The 22,825-nt window shown below is 37.7% G+C and overlaps 2 protein-coding genes across 4 annotated transcripts; one reads left to right on the forward strand and one right to left on the reverse strand.

Moving 5' to 3' along the window:
• LOC109722295 (mediator of RNA polymerase II transcription subunit 17) lies at window positions 221-8,783 on the forward strand. 2 transcript variants are annotated; one of them, XM_020250293.1, is made up of 8 exons: window positions 221-385; window positions 485-689; window positions 1,498-1,611; window positions 5,482-5,567; window positions 5,637-6,033; window positions 6,114-6,581; window positions 6,807-7,127; window positions 7,868-8,783. In XM_020250293.1, exons 1-8 carry the CDS (start codon window positions 273-275, stop codon window positions 8,186-8,188), a joined length of 2,025 nt encoding a protein of 674 aa, XP_020105882.1. In that variant the 5' UTR covers window positions 221-272; the 3' UTR covers window positions 8,189-8,783. The 2 variants fall into 2 exon arrangements, with proteins under 2 accessions (XP_020105882.1, XP_020105883.1); XM_020250294.1 differs by lacking the exon at window positions 221-385 and having other exon boundaries at window positions 550-689; window positions 1,486-1,611.
• On the reverse strand, window positions 10,569-13,608 carry LOC109721970 (RHOMBOID-like protein 1). Of its 2 annotated transcripts, none has more exons than XM_020249807.1 (5): window positions 13,083-13,608; window positions 12,768-12,931; window positions 11,971-12,134; window positions 11,606-11,865; window positions 10,569-11,229 (listed from the first exon to the last, which is right to left on the reverse strand). In XM_020249807.1, the coding sequence occupies exons 1-5, from the start codon at window positions 13,394-13,396 to the stop codon at window positions 11,178-11,180; spliced, it is 954 nt and encodes a 317-aa protein (XP_020105396.1). In that variant the 5' UTR covers window positions 13,397-13,608; the 3' UTR covers window positions 10,569-11,177. The 2 variants fall into 2 exon arrangements, with proteins under 2 accessions (XP_020105396.1, XP_020105397.1); XM_020249808.1 differs by having other exon boundaries at window positions 13,260-13,607.

The following is a 22,825-nucleotide window of genomic DNA, read 5'->3' on the forward strand; positions in this document are numbered from 1 at the left end:
TAAATATTTACTATATTATAATTATTTTTACAAAATTTTAATGATTTAATCAAATTTAAACTAAATATTTTTAAAAAATTCAAAAAATAAATACTTTAAGAGGCCAGCCCGGCCCGTGCCTTCTGGGCCGAAGAGCCATGCCGGGCCGTAGGCAGCTCGGGCCCAGCCCGGCATGCGCGGCGGGGATCTGTATTCTGTAGTAGGGTTTTCGTTCCTCCGCTCGCTCGCTCGCTCGCTCTCTCTCTCTCTCTCTCTCTCCGTCCCCTCTTACGATGATGGGATCGAGCTCCACGGAGGGAAGTAGAAGCATGGGAATCGATCTCGACAAGCTCCCCATCAAGCGACTGGAATCCATCGATGAATTTGGGAACGAGCAATTCCCCCCGTACGAGCAATCCCCGCCCTGCTGTCTTATGGATTGATTTCTGCTTTTTACTGTTCACTCTCTGATCGACGGGCATCCGTCCGTTTGCTTTTCCGGCAGCGATAGGAGCAACGAGGAGCAGCGGCTGGCCCAGATTCGGCGCATCGACTTCTCTTCCGTGGTGGAGAAGGACGCGAAGAAGGCGAAGAAGACGAGCAGCTCCGCCTCAAAGGAGGCGCCGCAGGCTTGGCCTTGGCAGGGCCTGGTGGACAACCTCCACCTCGCCCACCAGGAGTTATCCGTCATCATCGACCTCATCAACACGGTATTTCTCTCTCCCTCTCTCTCTTTTCTTGTTTTGTTTTTGTGCGCGCGCGCGCGCGCTCTCTCTCTCTCTCTCTCTCTCTCTCTCTCTTCCCGTCCCTCTCCTCTCCTCCTTTCTCTCTTCGCTGCTTCATTTGGCTATCGAGCCAAGATAAATTTAGAATGCTGAATAAAATCAACACATTTCGGAGATGTCCGTCTGCTTTGTCTGTGCACGGTGCTCGAGGACCTATTATATATTGGTCGGCCTTTCGAAATCCTCTTGGCTTCCAATTATATGAATCGAATGGTTGGTCGAGATGGTTTGCCTTCGACCAGCTCTGTTTTACGAATTGGGAAATGATAAAATGAAATATCAACATGGCTTCCAACGGATCAACTCATTCGTTTCTAGTTTTTCCAATATAATTCTTCTGGGCGTCCCTTTTCTTTTCGCTCTCAAATGCCATGCTTAGGACTGATCATGTTGTAGAACCATGCATATTATATATAGATTCTAAGCTGACGCATAATCCTTCTTAAGGGAGACCTCAGGTTTTTGTTTCTGTTTTGTTTAATTTTGTTTTGTCTCCTCCTTGTTAGTTGATCATGTTGCAGATCTGTTGGATTTAACAGAAAGGATAACACAAAACCTTTTGTGATTTTAGAGCTGATAACCTCAGAGGAGCTCTTGAGCGAGCAACCACAAACTGCTAGTTTTCGAATTTAAGTGATTAATCTCCTCGTTGCTGTTAGGAATTTTGTAGTTGTGATGATTTTATTCAAGATTGTCTGCACTCATTTCCTTCTTTTTGAAGATAATCTCCTAGGTTGAAGCAAATGATGCTGTAGCAGTTGCTGGAATGCAAAGACCAAAGCAGTTGCCTAGTGAAGCTTTAGCAGATCTTGCTGTGTCTGCAGCAACTAAACTTCACCGTCTTCGGGTATGTCTTAGCGTAAATTTGCTGCTGCCAAATGTGTGTCTTTTTTCTTTTTTCTACAGGTAAATCAGTAGCCGTTATTCTGTCTTTTCTATTTGTCCAAAATATATACACTATCTTGATTGAGTGTTGTGCAGTTCCATTTGTTAATCCCTTTTCTAAATATATCTGAGAATATGAATATATATATATATATATATATATATATATAGAGAGAGAGAGAGAGAGAGAGAGAGAGAGAGAGAGAGAGTAGGGCTACTATACTTTTATGAGTATAGCGCCCTTCGTACTCATAAGTTGTTTTCGATGTTGAGGCTTCCAAATTGACGATCCACACCGTTAAACATGATCTAGAGTATTTGAAACTTCTAGAAAATAAATTTTGTAATTTTTCGAAATTATTATAAAGTTCATCAAGCGGATATAAAATGAACGGTCAAAATCGAACGACGTCCTAAAAATGAATGATCGGATTCTTCAATTTAAGATCGGGATTATTGATCTTTATCTAGGTAGTGAATAGAATTTTCTATAAAAAATTCAAGCTATTTCGATTCTTTTATACCGTTAAACTAGCAAGTATCACATACCGGCCGTTAAAAATTGTCAATTTTGTGAGCTTTTGATCGTAAGGTAAATGATATCGAAAAATTATAAAATTTGATTTCTAGAAATTTTATATGCTCTAGAAAATGTTTAACGGTATGGATCGTCGATTCGGAAGCTCTTTCATCGAAATCAACTTATGAGTACGAAGGCGATCGTACTCATAAGAGTATAGTAGCCGGACTCTATATATATATATATATAGGCTAGGGCTACTACACTCTTATGAGTATAGAATTCTTTATACTCATAAGTTGTTTTCAACGATGGAGCTTCCGAATCGACGATCCACTCCATTAAATATGATCTAGAGTATTTGAAACTTCTAGAAAATAAATTTCGTAATTTTTCGAAATTATAATAAAGTTCATCAAACGAGTATAAAATGAATGGTCAAAATCGAACGACGTCTTAAAAATGGATGTTCGGATCCATCAATTTAAGATCGGAGTTATTGATCTTTATCTATGTAGTGAATAGAATTTTCTATCAAAAATTCAACCGATTTCGAATCTTTTTCACCGTTAAACTAGTAAATATCCCATACCAGCCGTTAAAAATTGTCAATTTTGTGACCTTTTGATCGTAAGGTAAATAATGTTGAAAAATTATAAAATTTGATTTCTAGACGTTTTAAATGCTTTAGATAACGTTTAATGGTGTGGATCGTTGATTCGGAAGCTCTATCATCGAAAACAACTTATGAGTACGAGGGCAATCGTACTCATAAGAGTATAGCAGCCGGACTCTCTCTTTCTCTCTCTCTCTCTCTCTCTCTCTCTCTTCTCTCTCTCTCCTCTCCTATATATATATATATAATATATATATATATAGAGCTAGCTACTATACTATCTATAGTTCCGAGCTCCGGTATTATAGTGTTGGTTTTCGATCTTAGGGTGTTCAAATCAACGATCCACACCGTTAAAACTGATCTAGGGTATTTAAAGTTTCTAGAAATAAATTTATATTTTTTCGGCATAGTTTACTTTATGATCAAACTATTTCAAAATTGTCATTTTCAATGGCTATTATGACGAGTTTGGAGTTTAACGGTGTAGAAGAATCTAAATTTCTTCAAATTTGATAGAAAATACTTTAAACTATATTAAATTAAGGTTAACATTCTTGATCTTGAATTTAAAAGTCCTATGCTCAAGTTTTAAAGATTATTCAATGTCCACCGTCCATTTTGATATAATTTATTTACTAAGTAAACGATATCGAAAAAAACTAAAATTTTATTCCTAAGAAATTCATATACCCTAGATCATATTTAACGGTGTGGATCGTTGATTTGAACGCCTCTAAGATCGAAAACAAACACTTAGTACCGGAGCTCGGTACTATAGATAGTATAGTAGCTAATTTTATATATATTATATATATATATATATATATATATATATATTATATAATAATGAGTCCGGCTGGGATACTATCAATAGCACCATGCATTTGGTGCTATCAAGTTTCCCCGTTAGATTTGACCCTTTGACTATTTTCACCAATTAGATTATACTATTAAAACCAACATCACTCAACCTAGGGCCCACATCATCCTAACCGTACATTTTTTAATCCAAGGGCCGAAAATCTAATAGCACAAATGCTTGGTGCTATTGATAGGATTCCAGCCTAAGTGTATATATATAATAATATATATATATATATATATAATATATAATATATAACATTTCTAGAAGTTTTAAATGCTCTAGATAACATTTACGGTATGGATCGTCGATTCAGAAACTCTATTATCGAAAATGACTTATGAGTACGAGTGCGATCGTACTCATAAAAGTATAGTAGCGGACTCTCTCTCTCTCTTCTCTCTCTCCTCTCTCTCTTCTCATATATATATATATATATATATATACTTATAATATATATATAGCATGTATTTTAAATTTGGATTGGCCGACAAACCCACTTTTGAGGGGAAAAGAAGTTTGGTTTCTTTTTTTTTTCTTACACAAAACAAATAACATAACGAAACAAGCTTTAAATTTCTTTCTTTTCCCCTCTAATGGAGAACCTTTTCTTTTTTACTAAATATTTCTATATCATTCTGTGCCTTTTTTTTAAGTGAATATTTTCAGATTATCTCAACACTATCTACTAATATTTAATTGTTATATTAACTTTTTTATTGATTTGCCACCAATAATCAAATTTGAATTTAATTTTAAATATATATATATAAATTTTAATCTTATGTACTTTAAATTTAAATTTAATGAATTTTTAAACTGAAATTAGAATTTGAGTTTAAATCGTAAATTAAATTTCATTTTTGATATCAAATTTGAATTAACAATTAAAAGTTTCAGTTAAAGTGGATCAAAGTTATATGTTAATTTTTTAAATTAATGTGAATTACAATTTTGATACTTTTCGTCTAAAACACAATTAAATTTTGGACTCATATTGTCAATTTTTGAATAAATATGATGCAACAATTTATGTTGATTTGAAATAACAATTAAAATAGTGTGACATGCAAATATATACACACACACATATGTATATATATGTGTATATGAATGTTCAGAGAATAAATACTAGAAAATAGTAGCACTCTACAGCTAGTTTCACAAGCTCTAACTACGTCTAATGTCTTGAACACTCATCCTGCATAATTATTTTTTATACATCCTCTATTTACAACTATGGGCCCATTTGGTACACGATTTGCAATATTCTAGTACTCCATATTTTCTATTGAAAATATTCAAATCATTACCATTCAACTCCAGTCGGGTAGTTGTAAAAGATGTTAGTAAAGTAGCAGGATCATTGTAAATTTCTAGGCTGTTGGAATACTAGGTTATCATGGGTTAGGAGGTCTTTTCATTTTCATGTATGATGAGAGTCATTAGTAGTCAATTAATAACAATACACTACTCCTTAAGAAGCTCCCGACCCAAACGGCTTGGTAAGTTAGTAACAAACATGCTATTCGAAATATAAAATATATAACATTTCCGGGGTATTACAAACCTTGAATCAAACAGCCCCTTCGAGTTGTTAGCAGCTTTTATCTTTTAAGCCTAATTTGGGAAAGCATAATTATAATGATTTGTCAGAATAACACTTCTTTGGTTAGTCCTATATTTGTGCATTTGACTAGAACAACGATCCTAAGCCCCTTTTTTTTCTTTTGGTCCTTCTACATTTTATGCTTCTTTCTTTCCCTTTTCAGTAGCTCTTCACTAAAACTCATTGGACTTATTAATGGGCCTTGTGTTATGCTTCACTTAGAATCTTGGAAGGTACTTCAGACAGTCATCTAAAGCACTGGAGCAGCAGGTTTTACGGGAAGCCAGATTCTATGGTTCACTGATCAGGTAAACCAGAATTTTATGTTAGCTACTCTACTATTATATGAATGTGAGTCACTAGCAATTACCTGACAGATTGCAGCAGAATTGGAAAGTGAAACGACAGCGGTTGGCGACAAGTGGTCCAGGCAGTGAGGGTTTCTCATTTGATCTACTCGACAGTAGTGCTCTGTCAGATCTGGCTGCAATATCTCGCCCATTATCTATGGCCACAGTCCGTATTGATCACGACTCTGCAGGCAATTTAGCTATACAAGTACCAAAAAAATCATGCCGTTCCTTATCTGTGCAATTTCTTGGGGCTGATACCAGTTGCAAAAGAAGCTTCTTTAGTAAAGGGGAAGTATATAACTCAAGCGTGCTTGCTCAAGCGGCTAAGAGAGAAGCATTGACTGATGAAGATGTCAATAAATGCGTAAAAGGAGCACATTCAGTTCTTCGGGAAATTCATCGGTCAATATTTGAAGAGCAGGTGTATATGAATTATATCTATATTGTTCAATTGTATTTTCTGTTGATTTATGCTTAATTGGGTCAATCTCTTGTGTTTAGGTTTTTGATGTGTTGAACCTTGAGACATATAACCCATCACAGGGTATAAATGTGACTGGGATGCGAGAAGATTTTTTACAGTTAGCAATTGGTCAAGAGAATTCCTTATGTATTTGTCTTGTACCCTCTGGCGGTGAAGATGTCTCTCAGATGATCCTTACAGGGCATACACATAGTGAGGAAAGTGAATTTTCAAGCTCTGAGCTTGCTGTCACTGATGAGAAGCATGATCCTTTTAAGAAGAAATTGTTGGATGTTCCTAGTCCAATAAGTTTAGAGACCTATTTGCTATATATTTTTCATGAATATTTCCTGACAAGAGCAAAAGAAAGGCATTATCACGTCAATCACCGTCCTCAGTTGTCTGGTCAGCCTCCTGGTAGCAGTTATGCTTTGCTGGATCATTTCTGCATGACAGTGGCTCATAGGATGTTTTCCAACAAAGTTCTCTCAGAGATAGAACGGCTGGTAACAATCGTATTACTTTCATAGACATAAGCAGAAATAAAGATTAAACTCACGGGTTTCTCTCTTCTTTTTCGTATGAGGAAAAAACAGTTTTTTTTTTTTTTTTTTTTTTTCTTATTTTGGCCTGGAGGTTTAGGGTTTAGGGAGCCTAGGCAAGGTGGGGGGTGGTAAAAGACCTAGGCAACACAGTTGTTTGATAGCAGTAATTTCTTTCTTTGAATTCAGGTGAGCAGGGTTCCTTATCTTCACTTGATATCTCAATTTACCTGGCATTCTCGAACTTCATCGTGGTCTCTGTGTCTGAAAGTTCCGGAGCCGTCCCTTCATGCTGGTCGGATAAGAAAGCTTTCAGACAATCAGGAAGTGAACTGCAAAATCAGGTCACAGTTCCACACAAAGGTGATCCTGAAGGATGACCAAATTAGTGTGACTGGTGAAGGTTCTCCTAGTATCGTTGGCTCATTTAATGGAAATTATTCTGATTTATGCTTGATAAACTGTTTTGGTTGCGACTTGGAAGATCTTCCAATGATTCTTCTGCAGCAGGTACCTCTTTATTATGTCTATGATAAGTTCTCTAGAATAAAGCATAAAACGAGCATTTTGTCTTGCTGGTGGATTTGTATGCTTATCCCCATGGATTGAGCCCTTTTCCTTGCATTGTTAATGGGTCTAATTATAATGAATATTTGCTTTATATGGTTAATCATTCATCTTGATTATCGGACTTCACATGTTTAACATGCCAAAATCCAACCCACTGGTCTAAGCAGCTTGTTGGGCCTAAAGCACTTTGCTCAAAATGCAAGTTACTCATATTACTACACCAGTCCTTAATTACACAAATAGTTTGCCATCATTTTCCAGTATGAGACTCTGGAGGATATGTAAATTCTTTACCTGTCAGAGTCTGGCGTGCTTGTCAGGTCCAATTACAAAAGTCTAGGATCACCAAGTGAAGTGTGCGATTCTAGAGGTGGTTTGTACGAGATCACCAATCATTATGGGCCAAGCTAGTTATGCCAGTCGATTGGGTTTAGCATGCTACGACATTGTTGGTTTAAGCATGCAATTATGATGAACCATATGAGAAGTACAGTGGATTGCAATTCAACCGGCAACCTAGTTTTAATTACATTAGTTTTAATGACATTGAGATTGTAGTGCTAAATGAATCAAACATAAGTCTATACTATTTTTTAATTTTTTATTTTTTTAATACCACTTCGAACTTTTATAAAAGAAGTTTGATCATGTTTGGAGTTCATTGATGCCCTTTATCGCAGATTGCTGGTCAGGTAATCCATTGGCTTCATGAGGAAGCATTGGTTGTTGGGATGAATGCAAGCAGAGATTTCTTGTGTCTGTACTTTGATTTGGACCAGGGTGACACGCTTGGCCTGGTTGCTCATGTGGATCCCGATGATGTCTATGGCTGCATTTCATGGTGGGTGGTGCTGGAAAATTGGTCAATGGAGGAGGGAAAGCTTTCCACAGGCAATGGCGAGTCAGAGAATCGCAAGTTTTTGGGATATTTGTCTCTTGAAGCATTATATTCCACAGTGATGGATCTTATTAGCTTGTGTAGTGCTGGCGGCAATCACTGATGGCAATCACTGATGCTCTATATGCCAGTTGCTTTTACTGTCTGCGTTTCGAATATTTCAGTCAAGCCTCTTGTTTCTTTACTTTTGTGATCTCTATATTTTGTATTCAACTTGTGGATCCATGCATGCTGTTGCTGAGTTAAATACGTATAGACATGATGAACCTCAAAAAGATGCACGCTGCAGATGGCTCTGTCTATGAGCTGTCGGACGTCTTTGTCCTATATTTTCCTCTATGAAATGGTACTATCTTGAGCTGCTTTGTTATGACCTTCGACATCTGATAATTGGGATTGCAAAATCTGCTAGTGGCATATTGTTATGAAGGCAACACGAATTATGCTTGCTTCTCTCTTGATCAGTCTTGATTAGAACTGTTGATCAGCTGATAGGCCATGTATCGGTGGCACTATACTCTGCGAAGCAAGATGGCCATCCTTTTCTGCGTTGATAGCTCGGCTTGTCTTTCTTTTCACTTACTGGTTGGGCACATCTAGTTCCTTTTGATTTGTAACCTGTACCTACGCAGTCAAGTTGTAATCTATCATCCATAGTTATATGCTTACAATACAATAGCATTTTAAGTTGAGTCAAATCTCTGTTATATTTTCGCCACTTGCAAGTGAAAGCGTCTTTTTTTGTCGGGTTACTAAACTAATTCTATCGTGCAAAAACAGATAGTAATAATCTAATTAAAGGCAAAATAGTAATTTTATGTTGAAAAGAAAAATATTTCTGTATTTTTGTGCAGCATGAAGAATTATGGTATTTTTATGTAAAATAACTCTGATAGGAGAAACTTACTTTTATAACCCTCCCCCCCCTCTCGCTGACCTCTATTCCCAATCTTGAGTTTGTGCTGTTGTCACTTGTCACAAAATTCTTTCCTTGTTTAATGAGTGGCTAAGGCCAGGTATGCTATTGGAGCACCGGTTCTTTTAAACTGCATTTGGTTTAGATATAAATAAGAACCGTTTATTCTAACAATAGATATAAGTTCAGGTATAAGTAGAAACTAGACATTTTTTATTTGGATCACAATTAGGTTGTTTTTAATAATAAAATAAATGAAATTTGCATGGTTAGATTAGAACAAAGGGAATAAAAATTATAATTTTAAATTAAAATTATTTTATTTAATTAATTAACATCAAAACATTACTTAAAAATAATTTAATAAATTAATAAATTTATTATCTATGAATATTGTATAACATAATAAAAATATATTAATTAAATAATTAATTATAAAAAATAATTTAACTTTCGAATTAGTTAGTAAATTATTTTAGCTAGATAACTAGTAAAAAAAATTAATTAGATTAATAGAATTATTAATGGTTGATCAATATAAATATTAGTTTATAGATAAATACATTAAATTATTAATAATTAATTATAAATAATAAATTAATAAATTATTTTATTATTTAAGTAATAAATAATAATTTAAATATATTAAGTATAATAATTTAATATCATAATTGAAATTAAATTTAGACTTCAATTAACCTTGTTTCCATACGAAAACAAAGTTCTTCTAGAGAAAAAGGTGGAACAATAGTTTCAATTTAATACCAGCTTATTCCAGTAACTTGAGAACTACTGTTCTCAGATACTAAACACGACGTTTAGAAACAAAAATAAGAACAAGGGCTTATTTTCTTCTTTATTTTCAAACCAAACACTGCCTTAGAGTGGAATAGCTAATTGTTGAGGGCGTAGAACGTGGGATGGCCAGCCCAAGCAAATGACACTTTAGAGCCTCTAAAATGTCTTTAAAGGCCACTACCCATGACCCAGCTGTATTCGCGTCTGGTTTAACGAGAATCTTGATTTAGTGCTCATTACACTTGATTCAACATTGTTTAAAATTTAATTTCCACTCCGCCGTTTGTTTTACAAAACTTTGCTTATACTGGAAACTGGCATGTCATCATCACCTTTTTGCTAGTTTTGGTTCCTCCGTAAGCAAGAATGATGCACATGCAAGATGACTTCCTCTCTACTTAAGAGGGAAGTTTAGTTACGTTGTCGGTGGACAATTTTGATGACAAACCAAAAAAAAAAAAAAAAAAAAAAAAAGAGGAAGAAGAAAAAGAAGCAACAATTAAAGCTATCACCGATCGTCCCTAGAACAAGTGGTAAAGGGCTTAGTGATTGATACCCGAGGTTCCAAGTTCGAATCCTAGTTGATTCACATTCTAGCTAAGTTTATTTCTAAATAAAATAAACAAAGTAGGTAGTGTCCTACCTATCTCTTAAAAAAAAAACAAGTAAAAGCTATCCCGCTTCCAAAATGCATTAACATGCCAGACTAAAAGTTCTCAACTTCCGAAGATCAATGTGCGCTTTAAATTGCGATTCCCTTCAATTCAGATTATACTTAGATCTCTAGTGTCCATGGGATTAGGACCGCATCATAGTTGCTACGGTAATGCATCAATTATTTACATGTGGCATAACAGTATCTAATATTCATTGCAAAACTATTGCAAAACTGATCTGTACAAGACTCAAAAGTTTCAGTGGGTTCTAGTCCACTTCTGAAGAGACATCTCTTTTCTTTTGAAAGGCACAAGCAAAGGATTTTCAATAGCACACAGCAGCACTTTCCAAGCTAAACACGACACTATCAGAGAGAGAGAGAGAGAGAGAGAGAGCAAGGAAGAATAACTTATTGCTTCTTATTGCTTGCCCGTATTGTCCATACCAATCTCTGCCTTGCATTGAATTGACAACAGCTTCCAATCCCACCCTCTTTGCGCCTTCTTGATGAAGCTATGCAATTCTAGATCATTTCCTTGCCATCACGAACATTTCATCTAACAGGCAATGACAAACCTGCTTCTCCCTCACTTGTAAGACTCTTCAGGATAGATTCTTGAAAGCAAAGCCAGATGCTATAACTTGAAAATTTTTTGCCAGGCTATGTATTACTTTAATGTAATTCCAGGGTTGCAGCAGAGAATACTATAAAAGTGCGTAGTCAGTGTTGCTTTGAGACTCCACGAAATAGCTTTATCAATCCAATCAAGAATCTGGCAGCGAAAAGATTCAAATATCAGGTGTCAAAAGAAACTAGAGACTGGGAAAAAAACAAAAAACTTCTGAGTCAAACATTTTTAAGATGATAGATAATGAGATCCGTTTTTTTTCCCCATTTTTCTATAATAAGATATCATGTCTTTTCATTCAGATATTTTGGCACAAACATTTGCCAATAACAACTCTGCGTTTCAACACCTGAGTTTTCAATGACTTTCGGCAGCTAAGCATCATCTACCACTAAAGTAAAGTGCATAAATAGTAAGAAAGGGATTGCTCGGAAACTAATAGTCTCGAAGGCCATTAGGAAAGTAAATACTACAAAATAAATTAGTCTGTAGAAAAGTTAGGTGGCATTGAAGAGGTTACCCTGTAATTAGTAGGATTATAGCAACAAGCCACAAGATATGCTGATAAGTTTTGTGCTTTGGTTTCACAAGTTCAATGTTGTAACCCGGAGGGATGTGCTTGCGGTTAATCCAGCCAAACTGAGGACGAATCAGAAGAACAAATCCAAGCAGAAAACCAGAAATAAATCCTCCAATATGTGCAGAACTATCCACATGCGGAACGATTCCAACAGCCAAGTTGATTGCTATTACCACAATCAGAGTCAAAAGTGCTGCAAACTGGAAAGCACAACTTTCAGCTGATAAAATAGAATTAAGCTTTTCAAATAGGAAACATACACATTATTATACATACTGCCATTGCAACGAGGTATGTATAGTCACCTTGTTCGCATATATCGTCCAATTCATAATGAGCTCAGATAGCATAGCTCCCAGTAGGCCAAAAAGTGCACCAGATGCACCAACGGATATTTTTGTACGAATAGACAAGCAAGACATCAAGCTCCCACCGAATCCAGAGAGTAAATACAACATACCAATCTTAACTGTAAGGCAGAACCATGATACTATTAATGGTGCAAAAATGGTAAAATGCATGCAATTTATGCCCTCACTTAACATGCCATGATTCTATTCTCACACAAATGAACGGTAAAATGTCCTGAACCTGAACTCTAAAATATTTAGGAAGAGATTATATTTGCTTTCTCATGGGAGGAATAGAACTAAATGAAAGGCCTGAATATTTTAAATATTTGCGCACAGCATGCGAGTGATATTTAGGCAAGTGTGACGAGGGACTCGAATTTTTTGACAAAAGATCACAAAGTACATTAACTATTGACTGTCGGTAGACAGACAAAACTCGTCGAAAGCAGTTTTGTACCGAGTGAGTAATCCTTTACTCCTTTTACATTGTTTTTTTTTTCATTTTCATTTTATTTTTTTATTTTTCCTTAGTCCAGAACTGGATAGCAGTCGGCAGCGTGAACACCTGAACCTATGACTTTGACTCGGCATGACGACAGATGCGGACTCAAAATCAAAATCAAAATCACATGTCAATTAATAAAAAACCAGGAGGGAGCCACTTCCGTCCTTAATTTGGGGGAGTACAGCCCTACAGGAGAAGGCAAAAACTAAAGCATAACAAATATTTTCTTCTATTTCTGGCTTACCGAATCCGAATTCCTGTTCAAGACGAACACCTATAAATAAGAGGCTCAGCATATTAGCAAGTAAGTGGACGACCCCGGCATGTAACCATATACAAGCAATAAGACGCCACCCTTGGCCTCCTTCCACTACCTCGGCGTAATTAAGCGCTCCCAATTTGTCGAGCCTGAGGCAAAGTCAAGAGCGAGATCAGCGACTCGATAGAGGACATTAACAATTAGTGCCAATATGCAAATGCGGTATGCAAAAGGCAAAAAGAAGAAGGGGGGGAGGCCAGGCCAGGGAGAGAGAGAGCTAGAGAGAGAAGGATGACGCACGTGCGGAGGGAGGGGCCGAGGAGAGGGTTGACGGAGAAGGGCTCGAAGGCGAAGCGGCCGAGCAGGGAGGGGAAGACGCAGGTGGAAGAGGAAGAAGAAGAAGAAGGGGAGGAATAGTAGTAGCTGTAGGGGGGGCCGAGGAGGAGGCGGTGCGAGGAGGGGCAGTCGTTGACGTACATGGTGTAGGCGAAGGCGATGGTGTTGGCGAGGGCGAAGGCCGGCACCAGCCATGCCACCCACGCCTCCTGCTGGGGAGCAGCCGCCCACGCCGCCTCCACGTCCTCCTCCGCCCGCCCCGTCGCCGTCTTCCCCATCTGATCTTGTTCGATGCCTTCTTTCTGCTCTGTCGTCGGTGCATGCGCACCAACGAAGGGAAGGAAAAGGAACCAGAACCAGAACCAAAACCAATGAGAAGGGCAAGAGAAGAGACCCGGGGTTGGTTTGGCAGCAAGGGTTCGTTGGTTGACGAGGGGTGGATGCGCGCGATCAGCGCTGCGACGTCCCTTTTCCTTTGCGTTTCAGCGACAGTCTAAACTCGCTGTACATTTTTTATTTACTTCACAATTATTTTAAACATTGTCTCAATTCAATAGAAATATTTATATATTTTATTTATCTTAAAAGTTTACAATAAAAGTAAATTTTTAAATAAAAAATTAAAAACTTGTTTCCTTATCATATTTATTTTGCGTAAGAAAAAAAATGAATTTTTTTTTGGCCAAAAAGTGAGTCTGTCCGGAGACTTAATTTTAAAATAAGTCCTCTTGCTTCTAAACTCAAAAAAGATAAATATTTTAAAAAAATTGTTGAGTGTTCTTCACATTTTTTATTTTGATTACCACAAATAAAAAGAAAAAATTACGTTAGTTTTCTCCAAACTTTTCTATTTTTTGATTGGTCAAAAGCAAAAGTGCCTTAACCAAAGAATAAATAACTAAGCCAAAAAAAAACCAAGTTACTGCATAATATTAACCTCCCGAAGTGAAACTTTCCATTTGGGAGCTATTAACGAAACTTACTATTTCCGACTTTACCTAAAATGGAAAGTCCACCATTTCACACAAACCAGAAAATATGGGCCTGACCCCGCCCATTAATAAATTTGGGCCTATTAAGCCGCATGCGTTGGGCCGTTCCTAGGCCCATTTAGACATATATATAAATTTCACGCTGTACTTTGTATATTATAGTACACTTAGTATACTTTGTATTACACACCCTCAACATTGATTTCTTTTTTATTTTGCTTTTTTGACTGAGATCCATTTATCTTTTGATTTATTTTTTTTTCTAAGGTCGAGTGGTTTTGATCAAAATAAATAAATAAATGTATCAGAATCTAATATTCAAAAAGGAAAAAATAAGTGGAGAGGTTTCACTGAAAAAAAAAAAAGGGTCTATTTAGTTTTAGAGAAAATGCTCAACACTTGAGGGTGGGCTTCACGCGTATTTACCGAGAAAAAAATGGTTTTAGTAAATGGGTTCTTGGGTTGAGTTGTTGTTGGGTTATGGGCCATCACACCTCCTCTTAGATCGAAGGAAATACTCTGGAGCCGGGCTTATCTACTTTCCATTAATGGGCCGGATGAGGTCTAGCTGCCATTCGCCTGATTACGCTTGTATAGACTAGTATAGTATACATACAATACATGTAAGATATTTTTTAAAAATAATATATATTTTTCTAAAATAATTCAGATCAATTATGATATTTATTTATATAATTAACAATTTCTAAATAGTTAATTAATGAATATTTATAATTTTTAAATTTTATTATGGTTGTATAAAATAATTAAATTTTTTTATTCTAAGGTGGTTGAGGAGAGAGAATTTTTAATCTTTTTAAATTTTATTACTTATTTATACATTCTCACCCCTCATCATTTTCCAGGTGATGCGGATAGTGAAGATTGGGACAGTACGTGAGGACGATACTAGATAGTTGTATTTCAGATCCTTCTGTTGTTGACGTTTACTATCATTCAGTTGGATTAGTTTAGTTCTTTACCTAGCAATGTTTAAATATAACTGATGTATGTGAATCATAATTTTTATATGATCATCATGTTATTTGTGTTGTGTGGTTGTATGTGTAGTTGACTATATTTTGAGTTGATACACCGTGCATGTATAAGAAAGATTGTCCATCTATACAAGAGATTTTTTGTCCATGTGATGGATCTATGTGCATCCGTAAGGTATTCTCAAAGGTGTAAAAAAAAAATTTATACGTTTTTCACTAGCTTTCCTACAAAAATTTTCCAAAGATCTCAAGGCGTGACAATCATTGACTTAAAATTTTAATTGGTAAAGGTTTAGATCTTGTTGACTTAAAATATAAATAAACTTCCAATCAATGCAACAAGGTATTACAACTTTGTTGTCATAATAAGAAGCATTGGAAATCCAGGCCAACGCAAAACATTCAACATTTATAACCAACATCGTCATCACCTAAAATCGATACAACCCAAGCATAAGCACAACTGCAAATATGAACATAACTCTAGTACAAGCTCATATTCCAGAATAAAACACAACTCTAATACATAATTACATCTCCCAAATACATGCATGAACGTGTCCAATATATATACATCGTCAACGACTATACTCGCTGAATTTTTTTTTTTTTAAGTTCTCATACCCGTAATTTTGTGTTTTATTTTAGTGTGTTCCTTAGCAGGTGATCGTGAAAAATAAACCGCGTATTAGCTAGCTTCTTGCCCTACTTGATAGCAAGACTTTCTACCCTTGATGTATCTACTTGGTAGAGAAGTTTTGCAATGTGTATGTATCCATCTTGAACGTAGACTCATATACGGATGGAAATGAACAAGTGTAAACTGTTTAATAATCATTTTGGATATGTAAAATAGATAGCCGATGCAGCTAAATTGTCATTCTTTTGCTCTAGATATATGCAACTTGTATTGCCTCAACACCTGAAGAGACTTCTACTATAGCTCAGGGCGTAGACGGGGTAGCAACCAAGGGTTCAAGAAGCTTCAACAAAAGAGGTAAAAGGAGATTGGCGGACAGGACACAGTGGTTTTTCATATGAGATGACCTCATGCTCATTTTTGGGTCCTCCTCATTTATGATCCCGTGCGCGGGAGGGGAAAAGCTAGACAATTTTTTCTTCCTTATCAAAAGAGATGTGAGTTGGAGGGATCCGAAGCTTCAAGAATCAAGAGGTGGATCTTCTGGTTAATTTGGGAGGACCCCTAATATACAATGTGGACTGTAGATAGCCTCGCATCGCTCAGTGTTTTACTATTTTGGGCTGTTCCTACGCTGTCTGATCATGGATCTATATGAATGACAACCAAGGATAAAACTGACTTGACTGGGGCCTACTTTTGAGGACGGATCAACACTTGGAATTAAACTCCCAGGAATTTGACCTGCCCTGCCTACTGCTTTTACCTCACCCTACTGAAGATGAAAATGGCGAAGGAAATAGCAAACCAAAACAAGCAGGAAACACATGAATGGGAAAGGAATATGTTCTCTCTTTTCACCAGGAGGATGAACAATGAACTTGGTTTTCCGTTGGCTTGCCTTTAGGCATGATTAAAGTTGTAACTTAAGGCTTCGTTTGGTTCGGATATAAGTAAGAACTAGTTATACCGAAGATAGGTACAAGTATGGAATTTCGTAGGAACAAAAATATTTTTTTGTTTGGATGAAAATATGAGTATAAACTGGAACTAGAAAAATTGTATTTGGATGAAAAAGTGAGTATAAGGCGAAATAGTTGTTAGTTATAAATAAAAAATAATAATATTACCCTTATAATTAAATTTAAATTTTTAAATTTTAAACTTACAATTTTAAAATGAAAATTAAAAATTTTAACTTTCAAATTTTAAAATTTGAAATTAAAATTTAAAATTTTAATTTTCAAAATTTTAATTTTAAATTTAAAACCAAATTTAAATTTCAAAGATATAAAATAGCAAATTTAAAATTTAAAAACTAAAAATATCCAATTTAAAAATTAAAATTTAAAAATATCAATTTTAAAATTTAAACTTTAAAATTTTAAATTATAAATTTAAATTTTAAAATTATAAATTCTGAAAATTTAAATTTAAATTTAAAATAAAAATCTTTCTCTCTCTCTCTCTACCGGGGGTGGGAACAACTTGTTCTCACCCTTTGTTCCATACCCGGGTGGGAACAAGTTGTTCCCACCCACCCATGGAAACAACTTGTTCCCACCCCCCAAATTTTTGTTTTGGTATAAAGGGAGGGATAACCCCCTTATTTTCCCCTTTATATCCGATCCAAACGCTACGTAAAGGAATGACCTTTTGACTTTTGAGTCAAGGACTGATTTAAAGTCTCTTTGTAGTGCACGTAAGTGCATTGTGAAGGACTAGCTCTTTCTAAGGTTGTACTTAAGTGTGTTTACATAATCCACATTTTATGATGGATTTCTAAATTGTACCTTGCCCCTATCCCGGCCGAAACAGGGTAGGCTTTTAGGCTACCGTCGTGTGGAGTAGATCATTTAACTCGAATTAGGGAGCGAGTTGACCAAGAAGGAATTGAGGGGGAGATTGAAAGTCAATCCACAATAGTGTGCGGGAAAAGAACACCTTAAGCCCAACTGAGTGTGTATCAAACGAAGAGTCTTCTGGAAACGCTGCAGTGATAAAGTCTGCAATTCCAAACTATGGCATGAAAAGCTTTTGATAAATGCAACAAATGGGGAAGACACCTACCAGATCGTGTGCGAGACAAGCTAAAATATTTTGGAAAAAACTAAGACAAAAAAATGTTTTTTAAAGAAGGCCTAGAAGGCATTGCTCAAAAAAAACTTTAAGCAAATGTCCAACGGAGCGGCAAGTGCCGTATTTAACTTACCGACTATGAGGCGGCCAACTTTCAAAGATTCAAAAATTTGTTGTTTTGAGGGTCCTGCATTAAGAATTTGTTATTGGAACGTCATGGGTTGAATTATCAGTCCAAAGAGACATGATTAAATTTGTAATGAGTAGGTTTAGGTTTGAATTTTACTAGACTATAAGATGAGAGAAGGGAGAAAATAAAGTACAAAAGCTTAGCAAGAAAGCATCTCTAATATTTGTACTTGGATTTGAATCTACCTGGATTGTACGTAGTTGTTACAATATCTCTAAAAATTAGTCTTGGGATTTGAATCCAACTTTTATTTCCAAAGTTCTAAAAAATGGCTAGGCAAATGATGGTCGGCGTGCTTCTCTATAGGCAACCACTTTCAACCATTTTACATGTTTCAGCATAAATATTTTATCTATTTTTAAATTATTTGGCATTTAATTGTAAAAGCTGATAATGGCACAATCTAAACCTCATTTATATTTCCTAGGTTGATATTTAGTAAAGGCCAATTTGCAAAAAAAATCCACTAGTTTTGAGTTTTTGTAAAACCGGACCACCTTTTTCGTTTTTACAGATTCGATCCACTTTTTTAAAAAAATGACCAAACTACCCCACTTTCAAAATACATAAAAAGTACATACATTAATTGTCTTGAAAAATACAACTGACAAATTATTATTACAGCTATTTTTTTCTTGAAAAATAAAATTCTCATTAACATACAAATAAAAAATATCTAATAATAAAAATTAAAAAAAAGAATGGAATACACCTTAAATGGTGCAACATCGTTTCAAATTGTGCAATATTTCTTCCAAATAGTGTAATATTTGTGTGCAATATTTGCACAATTTATATAATATTACATAATTTTTTATACTAAATTACGAATAATATAGTATATTACGCGCAAATAATATAACATATTACAATATACTATAAAAATTATGCATTATATGTATAAACGGTGAATATTTTGCACTATTTGTACAAATATTTACACCATTGTATAGATGTTGCATTATTTTGAGAGAATGTTGTACTATTTAGATATTATATTACACTATTTTTTTTCAAAAATTAAAATATATTGTATATTAATAAAGTGTTAAATTTTTTGAAAATGACAACTGCTAAGTCATAATTACATGTACATTTCTCGAGAAACGAAAATCCTCATTTAATTTAGATAAAATAAAAAATAAAATATCATTAATAACATGAAAGAGTGCAATATCCTCTTAAAGAGTGCAAATATAGTCTCAAATAGTGCAACACTCTCTTCCAAATAGTACAATATTTCTGTAAATAGTGCAATATATGCATCGTTAATACACATATTGCATGATTTTTATACAAAATTACGAATAATATAATATATTACGTGAAAATAATACGAAAATAATATAACATATTACAATATACTGTAGAAATCATGCATTATATGTATAAACGGTGAATATTTTGCACTATTTGTACAAATATTTACACAATTTGCATAGATGTTGCACTATTATGAGTAATGTTGCACCATTTAGATATTATGTTGCACTCTTTTTTTAAAAAAATTAAAGTGTATTGTATATTAAATAAAGTGTTAAATTTCTTGAAAATGACAACTGCTAAGTTATAATTACATGTACTTTTTTGGAAGAACGAGATCCTCATTTAATTAAGATAAAATAAAAAATAAATTATCATTAATATAATGAAAGATTACAACATTAAAATAAAAATAGTGTAACATTCTCTCTAATGTTGCACCATTTAAGAAGATGTTGCACTATTTGAGAGAATGTTGCACGCTTTCATCTTATTTAACAATACTTTACTTTTTGTATTTGTTCTTAAATGAGCATTTTCGTCTCTCGAGAAAGATACATACAATTATGACTTAGTAGTTGCTATTTTCAAGAAATTGCTGTAAGGACTGAGATTTTATAGTGCTACTAAACTCTCTGTTGATGATGTTTATTGTGTGTAATCTAATTATATAAACACTCGTCAAATTTCAGGAGAAAATGAGCTAAAACGGAGAAGTTACGCGATTTTTTAGTTTTCACTTAAGTGAATAGAACTCCGGTTTTCCGGAGAAGCCACAGAGTAGAGATGGCTTTCGGCGCGTATCGGACTCCGTTCATAGCGATCCAATAGCTCGTTTCAAACGGTTTCAGCTATTCTGGAACCAATGGCACTGACGGATTTCAGATCCGATGCACGATTTTCGAGAAAAAGGAGTTTTAAGAAAAAGAGGGTTTCCGCTCTTTGCTAGTCGTGCATTTTAAACTCCTCGTGCTCTGTGCTTGTGACCTGGGGTTAGGTGAGAGTTGTTTCTGGTACCTACTAGTGGTAGGGAATTCAAATACGGGTTTGAATTATAGGTTTTTGGGGTTTCACATAAGTCTAGGTGTGACTTATGGATTAATTAGAGAGCGGAGGGATTCCGTCGCGAATCTGTGACCAAATCTGACGAAACAAGATTGTAGTTTATTACCCTCGTCATGCTGAATGCGATGGTGCCGTCGGATCGAAAATCCGACAGACGGATCTCCGGGAATTGCGAGATGTCCGCTAAGGGGTCGAATTTTGGCAAAACGGATAATCCGCCGAAAAGCGCGGCATTTTATGTACCGAATCGCGAGAGATCGGACGTGGAGGTATATACGCGCAAGTTGCATGCCCTGGCAGGGGCTGAACCTTAAATATTTTGTGTTGGAGGGTTTTCTGCAAAAGTCCACTTGTATATATAGTGGTAGTTAGGGTTTTTGGGCACGAAACCTAGATCGAGTCACCTTCCTCCCCCAGCAAACCCTAGATGACTTCAACCCATCCCTGCCCTCGTCATGCGCGCGCCTTGGCCGCCGGCAAGCCTGCGGTCGCCGGAGGGACTCCCCGGCTTCCCCCTCTACTTTCTCTCCCTCTCCATCTCTATCTCTCTCTCCCTCTCTCTTATCTCGGGTTGTGAGGAAGCCCGAGACTCCGCCACCCTCCAGACCCTCCGCCGGGTGTGCTCCGGCGAGCATCCCGCCGACCGCCGCCGTCGCCAAGCGCCGCCGCGGCCGCTGCTGCACCCGGCTGCTGCCTAGCCGAGCTTAGGTCGAGGATGACTCGGCCTCCCGCGCGCGCAGCCACTGGCTGCACCCGTTCCGGCCGCCACCCCCGACCCTCGGCGACACCCGCGGGTCGCCGGCGCTCCTGGCGCGCGCCGCCGCCGCGGCACCCTGCAGCCATCCCAGGTCTGCTCGGACGAGCAGACTTGGTGACTCCAACCCCGCGTCGCAGCCGCCTTGGCCCACTCCCGCGGCTTCTCCTGTGTCCCACCGACCTTCCCGGTCGGTCGCCGCAGCCCTTCCGATCGCCGCCGCCGCCCTGAACCTTGCGCCGCCGCCCAGTCTGCAGACCGAGCCTGGCTCGAGCGCAACGCCCGAGCCGCGGCCGCCGCTGTCGCCCGCCGCCTTCCTCTTCCTCCTCCGGCCCTGTGCTGCGCCCCCCCGTCGTCCCAGGAGCCACCGCCGTGGCCGTAGCTTCGTTGGAACCCGAGCCCAGCTCGTGTGGGCTCAAGTCTCTCCGCCGCCTGCCGCCGCTCCCCCGCCCCAAATGAGTGAGCATCGTGTTCCACCTCCCCGCCGCACCCATCCTGGCTCCCGCCGCCGTGCCGCCGGAAGCGGCCCGGAGCAACCTTGCTGGCCGAAGCCCGAAATAAGGCTTAGTTAGGATGGTTTACTGTTCCGAGCTTCTCGAGCCTCCCCGATCTCTGCGGAAGGGAGCACGATGATCGTAGCAATTGCTGATCATCGTGCGTCACCTGATATCTATCGAGGAGACTCGTTCAGCTGTTTGGCATTGTCGACCTATCGAGCCTGTTTGCTGCTGTTTGGGGTTGCGCACGCTATTCCGGCGATCTGAGGCTGTCCTGATGCCTCCGGGAGTGAGCACGGTGATCGTTGGTCAGTACTGATCACAGTGCTCACCTCACTTTGGATCAACAGTGTCCGGTGTAGCCCTGTTTGGGCGATCTTTCCCGACTGCGCGCTGTTCGCAGAACTTCGGGTTGCTCCCGCGCTTCCACAGTGAGCCATTGTGCTCCAGATTGTGAGCACGGCCCTCCAGTACGTCGAGACCTTTCAAGGTACATGTCTCTGTAGACCTTGGAAGTCCTCAGGTTTTGGTGTGAACGAGCCATGTTATTCGCCCGATTTACATAAAATATTGGGATTTATGTAAATTCAGGGCTTTTGTGCAATTGTGAGCCTTGGGGCTACTGTGGACAGTGTGTAGACATGTGTGGGTGTCTCTGGACTGATTCCATGATCCGTTAGCTTTGCAGAAATCGAAGGAGTCGATTTCGATGCGGTTTTTCGGCGAAATCGGCCGAAAGAACGCGGTTTCGGTTCGGATTTCTTCTGACGTCGTTTGGTTGCTCTTGTGAGTGGTCGCTGAAGCCTTGTTGGCTGGTCACCATCATCACTGTTGTGGGTTCGGTGATGACGCAGGGGTGAGCGACGATGGGGTTCCGGTGTCGAATTTGACACTGCCGGGAACCCTGTGTTCGTACAATTATCCGGCGATAATTGTTGTAGTGTGTTTATCCTTGTGTTTGGCTGCCAAAACATCCAAATTGGGTGTTTTTAGGGCAGTAGCGTGACTCGTGACAAGAGTCGGTGAGTTTCGGCAACTTAGTGGGTCCCGACGGCGTCCCGGATGTGGTTTCGGGGACTTCCGGCGTATTACGACGATCGGTTTGGAAACCGATTCTCGTGGTTTATTTGTGGTTTATGCTTTTAGAGTGTTCTTAGCTATGGGTTAGACACTAAACCAGTGGACCCTCCTTAGGTCCTGTTGACGTTCTTTTGCAGTCAGGGAGACAG

Source organism: Ananas comosus, linkage group 16, assembly GCF_001540865.1.
Source record: "Ananas comosus cultivar F153 linkage group 16, ASM154086v1, whole genome shotgun sequence".
NCBI classification, from domain to species: Eukaryota; Viridiplantae; Streptophyta; class Magnoliopsida; order Poales; family Bromeliaceae; genus Ananas; species Ananas comosus.